General features: G+C 34.9%; 2 protein-coding genes across 6 annotated transcripts; one reads left to right on the forward strand and one right to left on the reverse strand.

The window, feature by feature from the left end:
* The first annotated feature begins 1,243 nt into the window (after positions 1-1,243).
* Positions 1,244-2,977, forward strand: LOC114183968 (GDSL-like lipase/acylhydrolase superfamily protein). The gene is made up of 5 exons (XM_028071188.2): positions 1,244-1,615; positions 1,702-1,832; positions 1,929-2,162; positions 2,281-2,536; positions 2,625-2,977. The coding sequence occupies exons 1-5, from the start codon at positions 1,378-1,380 to the stop codon at positions 2,816-2,818; spliced, it is 1,053 nt and encodes a 350-aa protein (XP_027926989.1). The 5' UTR covers positions 1,244-1,377; the 3' UTR covers positions 2,819-2,977.
* A 652-nt stretch (positions 2,978-3,629) lies between these two features.
* LOC114183339 (ARM repeat superfamily protein) lies at positions 3,630-10,166 on the reverse strand. Of its 5 annotated transcripts, none has more exons than XM_085673732.1 (11): positions 9,936-10,159; positions 9,487-9,834; positions 8,771-8,836; positions 8,544-8,683; positions 7,553-7,679; positions 7,178-7,329; positions 6,833-6,968; positions 5,512-5,700; positions 4,619-4,703; positions 4,270-4,538; positions 3,630-3,902 (listed from the first exon to the last, which is right to left on the reverse strand). In XM_085673732.1, exons 1-11 carry the CDS (start codon positions 10,035-10,037, stop codon positions 3,759-3,761), a joined length of 1,758 nt encoding a protein of 585 aa, XP_085529858.1. In that variant the 5' UTR covers positions 10,038-10,159; the 3' UTR covers positions 3,630-3,758. The 5 variants fall into 5 exon arrangements, 4 of the variants coding, with proteins under 4 accessions (XP_085529858.1, XP_085529859.1, XP_027926133.1 ...); XM_085673733.1 differs by having other exon boundaries at positions 9,487-9,812; positions 9,936-10,105; XR_014995302.1 differs by having other exon boundaries at positions 3,693-3,912; positions 4,170-4,538; positions 9,936-10,164.
* Positions 10,167-10,335: the final 169 nt, after the last annotated feature.

Genomic DNA, 10,335 nt, shown 5'->3' on the forward strand with positions numbered 1-10,335 from the left:
ACTACTATATATTAACTTTAGTCAGGTTTTTGGTTTTGGGAAATGAAAAAAACAAACCAAGAAAAAGGCCATTTGTTTGCTTATCAAATCACAGTTCATGTATGCTGAAACACACCACATAACTTGCTACTAGCACCTCTCTTTGACTATGTTTTAACAGATATCTTGAAGTTCAAGACATGATCATAATTTCATTCATACTTCTGCAACATTAAAATGGCTACAGCTAAGAACGTTTATGCTACCCACTTCTAATTAAAAAAGGTTAAATATAATCTTCGTTGGTTAACTTACACAAATAATTGGAATTAATCGATCTTTGAAATTTTGGACCAATTTAGTCTTCATCTTTAGAGATGTGTGAATTTATTCCTTTTATCTAAATTTTGTTAAATTTATTTAATGTTTCAAAAGTAGACATGTGAATGAATTAGAACTTATGAGCCAACCCCACTTACTATGGGTTCCAAATTTCAATGTCTAAAAGATGACAAAATTGTTTCTATCCTTCAAATTTGAATATATGAAAATGATTATTTTTTTTAAATGAGTTAGTGAGTCAATCTATTCAATCCATTCAATCCACCAACCCGTGATGGGTTGAGCTGGGTTGTAAATTTTTTTGTTCACCAAAAGGTTTATCAGGTTGGACTCACTCATTTGTAACCGAATCTGAGCCAACCCGCCACTTTAACGGGTTTAAATTCTCTATTGAGTTCTTTTGTGTTGTTCCTCAACTGTGTCTCCATAATATACTGATTATCACTAATTTTAAAATTTTGAAACATATTAAAAAGATATTTAAAGTATTAACACAGTACATTTTTAATCATAAATATGTTATGATAACATTTGATTTGTTTACATATTTTTAAATATTAGCTGAGTTAAAAAACTTAGAAAGTATACCAAAATTGTATCACTTCAGCTTGTCAATTTTTGTTATACCTAAAATAACTTATAAAATAAAGTTGCATTCATTTATTTAGATTATATATATATCTCGGTACCGAGTACCACATTCGTTGCACATTACAAATTTCTATCAAAAGAAATTCTATAAATATGATCATAATTATACTCTTAGAATAATTAAGAATATATCTTCTTATTAATACTAAAATAACTTGTTATAATGATAATATCTTAATATGATGATAGCGGGATTTGATGTCTATTTTGACTTTTGATGGTGCATCTTAACTAACAAGTTCAGACATTTATAAGACTGTCGGAACCGCAGCCTTGAAAAACCAGTCCCACTGCATGCATCAGGCAGCGATTGCTCAGATTATCAGTTCCCAATACTATAACACCCCTTTTTAAAACCCTTCCCACTACCCTTTCTCTCTGAAGAGAAACTCAAAAGCATCAAACATGGGACATGCAACTTATTTTTTTACTTCCTTTCTTCTGGTTTCCGTGTTGAATGTGGCTAAAGGGCAGCCTCTGGTTCCTGCATTGTTCATATTCGGGGACTCTGTGGTTGATGTGGGCAATAACAACCACTTACTCACCATTGTTAAAGCAAACTTCCCTCCTTATGGAAGAGACTTCAACAATCACAGTTCAACAGGGAGATTCTGCAATGGGAAGCTTGCCACAGATTACACAGGTATTGCTCAAAATTACAGTGATCAACACCATTTTCTCACCCACATCATAATTTTGCATGCTTGATTTTTGTTTTGTTCACTGCAGCTGAAAGCCTTGGATTTACATCTTACCCACCACCTTACCTCAACTTAGATGTTAAAGGAACAAACCTCTTGAACGGTGCCAACTTTGCCTCAGCTGCTTCTGGTTACTACGATTCCACAGCTAAGCTTTATGTAAATATACAAATCCAAGTTTAAAAGTTTCTTTTTTTTTTCTTTACTTCTCATAATGTGTGTTTTTTCTTTTATCTGTTTCTCATTGGACTATAGCATACAATTCCATTGAGCAAACAGTTGGAACACTACAAAGAGAGCCAGAACATTCTGGTGGGAATAGTAGGGCAGTCAAATGCTTCATCAATTATATCTGGTGCTATACACCTTGTCAGCGCTGGAAACAGTGATTTTATTCAGAACTATTATATAAATCCACTGCTTTACAAACTTTACTCTGCTGATCAATTCTCAGATATTCTCATGCAACACTATTCCACTTTCATTCAGGCATGTCTCTGTCAACCTTAACAAACCACCTTGTACTTAAAGAAAAGAAAAGGCTATTTATTTTTGTTTGCTGATGTTGACTACTTACATTTCCAAATTTCAAATGTACTTGCAACAGAATTTGTATGCACTTGGAGCAAGGAGGATTGGCGTGACAACGTTACCTCCTATGGGTTGTTTGCCAGCAGCCATCACGCTCTTTGGTTCTGGTAGCAACGAATGTGTGGTTAGACTAAACAGTGATGCTGTTAACTTCAATAAGAAGCTAAACACTACGTCTCAGAGCTTGCAAAAATCGCTTTCTGGTCTGAAATTGGTGATCCTTGATATCTACCAACCTCTGTATGACCTTGTCACTAAGCCTTCTGAGAATGGTACACTTTCTAAGTTTCTAACTCTGCTAAGCCCAGAAAGCAATCTTATCTTGCATCACTCGTGAACTAGCTTTGTTTTTGCTCACAGGTTTTTTTGAAGCAAGGAAGGCTTGTTGTGGAACAGGGTTGCTAGAGACATCTATATTGTGCAATAAAAAATCCGTAGGAACGTGTGCCAATGCATCTGAATATGTATTCTGGGATGGTTTTCATCCCTCTGAGGCTGCGAACAAGGTTTTGGCCGGTGATTTATTGGCTGCTGGCATCTCTCTCATATCATAATCCCGCGTCATATTTACTTTGGATGCATATTTTTAAGAATTGTGAGGTTATTGTTGTATTAGTTTGGCTTAAATAACAGAAGGTTGAATATGTTTGATTACAATGTTCATTCTGTGTTTTCAAGTTTCGTGTAATAAGACCAATATTCACTGTGTTTTCGAGTTTCGTGTAACAACAACAATATTCCAATGAGTTTTCGCGCAAAATTTCTACCGACTATTCAAAGCTGCTCCTAATGATTTGTGTTCCGTTCAATTATTTCAGTTTAGTTTAATGTGACAGATAAACTCGGATCAGTCGCACTATAAATTGATATGTAAGTTAAATCAATGCAGTGAAAATAAGAAACGATTCTTTTTCACCCTTTAATTCCTAACATTTATTATCTATTATAAAATCACAGCAGGTGAGGTTCTTGTATGAGAAATTCATTGGATCGTTAAGCCACTTTATAATAGTAATATAATGCCCGCTTATATTTAAGACAATTTTGATAAAATCATTTTGATGGTTTTATTTCCTGCAATTATACAAAATGGAGTACTAACTAAATGTGTCTGCCAAAAATTGTTAAAAATCAGCATTAATTACTGATGTGAAAGTTCTAAGGATCTTTTTAGTTTTATTTTGTAATCAAAATTAGAGTTTTCTTAAAGATTAACACAGTTTATCAAGTTGAATGTCCAAATTTTGATTAGAAAGTAACCTAAAAAAACATGTAACATACTATATTTAAGTTTTATCTTAACAAATGAATACTCCAAAAAGCCAGTTGTAAAACTCCTCCCACTACCAATAGCTTCTAAAAAGATGAGCGGACAACGCTAAAATTTGTACCATAAATAACTAAATGTCTGCCCAGAACAAACAAAAATACGAAACAGCATCGACAGGTGCAGCCTTCAAATATTGTCCAGACAGCTGTAACTTACAAGATACATCAATTGTAATTATAGAATTTATGACAGCAATCCAACAATCTTTTTACATCTGTCTCACTGACAGGAACTTCATCATTCCGATTATTCTTGGCATTCTCTTCTTCTGCAGTCCAGTTATTCAGAATACTGATGATCATCCCAAGCTATTGATTGCTATGGTAAAGTGAAACAACAAATCAATGGCAACGCAGGTATATATGAATAAATAAGCATGTGAACCTAACTGTCAGTAGGTGTGGTTGGCATTGTTTAGTTAGACACATTTGGATGCCTAATGGTTAAAAATTAACGACACAAACAATCTAAATATGCAAAGCTCTTGCCCTGCATTTTAGACTGAATGAAGATCGATACATTATCATATAATCATGAAAACATAGATAGGAATGAAATTAAACTCAACATCTTACTTCAAAGAAATTGAAATCTCGGAACAGATTTCGAAAAAAGTCATCCAAAGGGGACCCGAGAATCACAAAGAACGGCTTGAACTAACTAAGAGAAGGATACAGATGCATTCCTAGCATTTGCTGCAGAGCCAGAACAAAGGGTATGCTGTTCATCGCCAGAATCAACTTGTTGGTTGAGAAGCTCATCTTCAATCAGATCAAGTTTTGTGACAAGAACCGAAACATAGTGATGTACTCTTGAAGGGCTCATTTCAGGTTCTCGAATTCTAACCAATATCCTAGCAATTACGTTCCAGAGCGCATTTCTTGCTTCCACATCATCCGAAGCAAAAGGGAAGATATCAAGCAGACCACCTAATAGTTTCAAATCTAGAAAACCCAAACAATTTACCATTATATTAAATAATCCAGAGACTCAAGAAAGAATAAATAGTGAAAACATTGTTTACCCTCTGATATCCTTGAAGCATGATCAGGAACATCAGACAACATATTTGCAATGAGAACTGCAGCAGTAACACAACAGTTACCAACCTGCAGAAAAAATCACCAATTCACAAGATTTTTAGCCAAATCATTTTATTTCCTTGTCAAAACATACAAGCTTGCTGTTAGCCATAAATTGATCTAGAAAATGTTATCAAATAATTAGAAAAGATTAAAAAAACTGAGAAGTTGTCAGACTCCCGCAGCTCTTAATCACAAAATTCATCAGTAAATAAAAGTTTTGATAGCTTGATTAAGTTGACTGCATTATGAAAGTCTCAGCTCGACTGAGTGTAGATTTATCTATGAGCGGGAAAGGTCTCTTAGATTAAAATATTAAAGGATGTTTTCATTAAATTTAATGCACCGAATGCAAGGAACAAAAAGGGGCATTTATATTAGCTACCCTTATTCAACAGCTATCTTGGTCAAAAAGCAAAACATTATAGCTGGCAAAACAGAATCCCATTCTGTTATAACAGAGGGAGCAAAATCAAAACAGAATTTGTTTTATTCTAATATCCCCCCTCAAACTCAAGGTGGAGGGTTGGGAGATAAACACTGCACATTGAGTTTGCCTTGAAGAAAAGAAAATCGGACTTGAGAGAGAGGCTTTGTGAAAATGTCTTAAAATGGATTAGAACTCGTAAGCCAACCCAACTTAGTACAGGTTCGAAATTTCAATGTCTAAAAGATGACAAAGGTAAGTGCTTAAGTTCAATCCCCAAGAAATACTCTAGTTGACCAAGGTTTTTGAGAGAGAAGGTAGAATGATGATATCATCCACATAAACCAGAAGAAAAACAGTTTGAGCGTGTTGCTTGTAGATGAATAAAGATGGATCACATTTACTAGCCTGAAAACCAAACTGAACAAGTGTAGTTTTGAGTTTGTCAAACCATTGGCATGGGGCTTGCTTCAAGCCATAAAGAGCTTTATTCAATTTGCACACAAGAGATTTATCAGCAATCTCAAATCCAGGAGGTTGAATCATATAAACTGTCTCTTCAAGAAGGCCATTGAGAAAGGCATTGTTGACATCTAACTGAAACAACTCCCAATGATTAGATAGAGCAAGAGTAATTACAATTCTAATAGTAATAGGCTTAACAACCGAAGAGAATGTGTCATGAAAATCAAAGCCAGGGACTTGATGAAAACCCTTAGCAACTAATCGAGCCTTGTACTTGTTGATGGATCCATCTGCATTTTCTTTTATTCTAAACACCCACTTACACCCTATTGCTTGTCGAGCAGGGGACAAGGGAACTAAATCCCAAGTGTGATTTTTTAATAAAGCAGAATACTCTTGTTGCATAGCAGAAAACCAAGTTGGATCAGACAGAGCTTGTTTAATTCCTTTGGGTTCAGTATGAGCCAACAATAAGGAAGGACGAATCTGAGGACAATGAATGCCTAATTTGGATCTGGTTTGCATAGGGTGATTATTAAGAATGTTGGGAATTGGTTCAACAGGAGCACTGGACTCAGGAGAAGAGGGAGAAGGGGGTGTAGGTTGTGACACAGTGGGTGACACAAACAAATCAGTATTTGGATGAGAAGGGGTACTGGTATGAGAAGATACAGGAGACTGCTGGGAGGAACCTGCAGCTGAAACAGAATTCAATGCACCGAATGCAAGGAACAAAAAGGGGCATTTATAGTAGCTACCCTTATTCAACAGCTGTCTTGGTCAAAAAGCAAAACATTACAGCTGGCAAAACAGATTCCCATTCTGTTATAACAGAGGGAGCAAAATCAAAACAAACTTTGTTTTATTCTAATAAGGTCCTACATAGCAAAAGAGTAAAAGCCTTTTTTATACAAATACATGCAAAATGAAGTAGGAGTGAATCACAAGCATCAGTAAATTCAATTCTCACCCAAAATGAAATTTTAACAAAATTTTCAAATTTTCATAAAAAAATATCCACTGATAGAGAGAAAGCTTCGTAGTTTAAAAATATAAAAGCTCGTTATGCATCTTGCAAGAAAGAAAAAGATATTGTGTTGGAGAACATAGCATGGACATAATTTTTCTGACTTTTAGATAGTTACATGAGTAATATGAACATAATTTTTCTGACTTTAGGTCATCAGATACCAGATTATTGATATGAAAAGTTAATGTTGTGAAAGATATATCAGTACTGAAAGTGTTAGCGATAACAATGTACCTCAACTTTATCTGGGAACTTAACCAGGTCACATATTAGTTGAAACAGCTCTGTACTTGAGCAAATTTCCTGAGAATGATCATCCAAAACAGAAAGTGCTTCAATTGCACGAAGAATTAAATCAAGAATAGAGTACCTGAAACATTAAGATGAGGTTTTATCATACCCATTCCACCAGTTAGCTGAATGGAATAGTTAGTTATCTGCAAAATAAACGTGACAGTGAAACAAATTGCAAGACAATATATTCTACAGCCATTTGCCACTGATACCAGAATTAGAATAAGAGGACAATAGGAACTGTAATTACATAATTGTAAAATGGAGGATTGTGGATCACAGTACCTTTCAGGTATTCTTTCACTCGTTAATTTGCTGATCTCAAAAGTCAAGAGACTGATTAATATATTTGCCAAACCAAGCTTCATCATAGGTGGAAGGAGAGCATCCATAACTATCTGTTGACTTTCTAATATAACTAAAATAAGCCCGATGATCTGTTAAAAAGAAGAATGTTGTTAGTTATTGAACATAAAAAGTTTGCATTCTGATGAAAATAAAAGAGAAAAGCAAAATATTTTTCCTTTGAAATTATTTAAGTTCCTAGTGCATATGCAATAACAAGCGTTTGACAAAGTCTAGTGACTTCACACATTGTAACCTGCATAAAAAATAAAAAAGTGAAACTACGTTGGATTGGCACCAAGTATTATTGATTACCTTTTCTAAAAGTTGATGGTTCAACGTATTTTCTGCAATCCATAAGATTTGACAGAGTACATGTTCAGACTGCAATGCCTCAGTCCATGTAATAGATTCACCACTTTGAAGACCTGCAGTCAATAATCTGTTCCAAAAAATAATTGTAAAAGGTTTGTATTTTGTAAAATAAAGGCACTAGTGTCAAAAAGTAGTGATACTTGATTTACAGCATAACACAAATAAACCTCTTGAGATAAATAAATAAAAAGTATGTATTTTTTCTATCCATCTATTTGGGTGGGTAAATCAATGTGCGCGGTTTTCTTATAGACACACACAATAATGCAGGAAATTTATTCAATAAAACAGTAGTACAAATAAGGAGGATTAAGCATCCTCTAAAAAAACAAAAAGAGAAAAATTAGAACAATGTGATCGAATTATGTAGGAACGCACAGCAATCTTTCTGGAAACAACATGAACATAACACCAGAGGTTGTCCAAAAAGAACACTTTTCCAAAAGAAGTCTACTGTCAAAGAAATTGACGTTTAAAATCCTGGCTATAAACAGAAAATATTCACCAAGATTTTACTGCAAAATATTAGCCTCTGCGTGCGGGCCAAAGTCCAGTGAAAAGTACTGATGCAAATCCTTAGGACAGAAGAAATGATGAAAGTTAAATAAAGAAGGGGAAAGTTAAATAAAGAGGGAAAAGTTAAATAAATGAACATAATATACAAATAATAAGTAGATAAGCTTGGAATAAATACACGTTATTTCTTTGAAAAAGAAAGACAAAGGAACATTTATACTAGCAGAGTTCCTCTTTCGCAATGAAGTTATGCATTATAAAAACAGAAAATGAAAATAGCAGGAATAACAAGAAGGCATAGAATAGAGAAATAGAACTAATCATGTCAATTTGGTACTCAACAAAGAGGAAGGGAACCAGATATATCCCAATTCCAAAATTGACAAGAAATGTGGGTGTAAGAAATCTGTCATACCGACATGTTTCATATAGGCATTGAGGATCATCCAGAAACAATTTGTCAATGATTATCTCAATCAGTCCTTTTGTTGAGATTATATGCTTCATTGGAACTTCATGACAGGCAAGGTTCCCAATAATTCCTATACTAATTTCCTACACCATGAAATTAATCCATAAAAATGTGATAAGAGCTTCTTAATCATTTGATAGTTTTATGCAATCTGAATAACATTGACTTACTGTTACACGCGCTGATTTGCAAACTAATAGATTAGCCAAAAGAACTTCAAGTATGAGATTATCCACCTGCAGTATTACACCAAGTAAACATTTTTCCATCTATAAAATAATTGAATGGCTGAAACTTGAAAGACAGCAAACTGAATGTATTTAGATCTCCAGTACACAGAGAAAGTCTCAACAATCACTGTAACGTTAATGATTATGAGCTTGGTGGTACATGGATAAATTGGGCAGGGTTGGTAAGCATACATTAGAGAACATTCAAATGATCAGTTACTGTATTCTTACAACAATGATATGAGGGAATTTGAGACTTATGGCCAAGCTGCTTAAGAAAAGGTTTTCTATTTCTGCACATAATAACAAAAAAAGCTACTTAGTTTCCCTCCATTTCCTGTTTTCAGTTTTCACCACCACTTTTTTTTGTTTTTTTAAAAAGGAAACAATATAAAACAAGGCAACTTTCTTATTTGTTCAAATAAGAATTGAAAACCAAAAAATATTTTATCAGACCAAATCGAAGAAAAGGTTCTGTGGGACCTGGACCAAATTATGGCTGCACAGTACATCGAACTCAACCTACTCATTATTTGAGAGTGGAAGGTAGTGGTAACAATCTTGCCCAGGCCAGGAGATATTTTGAAATGAAGTAGTACATGATAATAAGAAAGAAACTCGAATAAAGAAAAAACCAAAAACCAGCACTGCTATACCATTAGTTCCGCATGGGTTTTACTGGCAGCTAAATCCCACAAAACGCAACCGTATTCCTCCCAGGCACTCTCCCCAACCGAGACATCAGTACCTTCACATTCCCCACGGGAAAATTCAGCAGAAACATCAACATCCATATTCTCAGATTTGTTGCTGGAGGATTTAACGTTTCCGTCGTTGGAAACAGACACAGAGGGCGCATCCCCTTCTTCTTCTTCTTCTCCCCGATTAGGGTTTTCAGAACCAACTTCACTAAAGGTACTCCGAGAAGCAGAATCCAACGGAAGAAGCTTTCTTATCAAGGAGATTATATAACTCGGATCAACTGTCGTCGATAAATCAAAAAACTGCATCAGGAGGAGTAGTTATTCAAAGCAATCACTGAATAACATTAAAAAAACAACATAGCAAGCATATTTTGCAGCGTGTAACTTAAACGGAAGACAACCTCGTGTGACGGAGCAGAAGGGTGGTGCGTTAGACCACCGCCTTCTACTTCTTCATCTTCTCCTTCCTCTTCTTCAATTATTGGATCTGCGGGAACCGCCATGTGCTTCTCGCACTTTGCTTGTTCCCTCCAATTTCAAATTTTTATGAAAAATATCGATTGGTGCCTTCAATCTAAGAAAAGAGTTAGCAAAGGCATTTCTTGTGTTTTTTTTTTGCTAAACTACTTGTGCACATCATGGGCCAATGGGCCTGTGTTAAGGCCCCGACCGAAAGTCACTATTAATGGGTCCAAGCTAAACTAGAAAAGTCTGTCACTCTCACTGTCAAGTGTCAATTACACCAATAACACACAAAAATGAATTAATTGAATATTTTTAAAGGAGGGGATTGTGAGATTC

The sequence above is a fragment of the Vigna unguiculata genome, chromosome 5, assembly GCF_037176805.1.
Source record: "Vigna unguiculata cultivar grain cowpea cultivar isolate G323 ecotype 2 chromosome 5, ASM3717680v1, whole genome shotgun sequence".
Taxonomy (NCBI): Eukaryota; Viridiplantae; Streptophyta; class Magnoliopsida; order Fabales; family Fabaceae; genus Vigna; species Vigna unguiculata.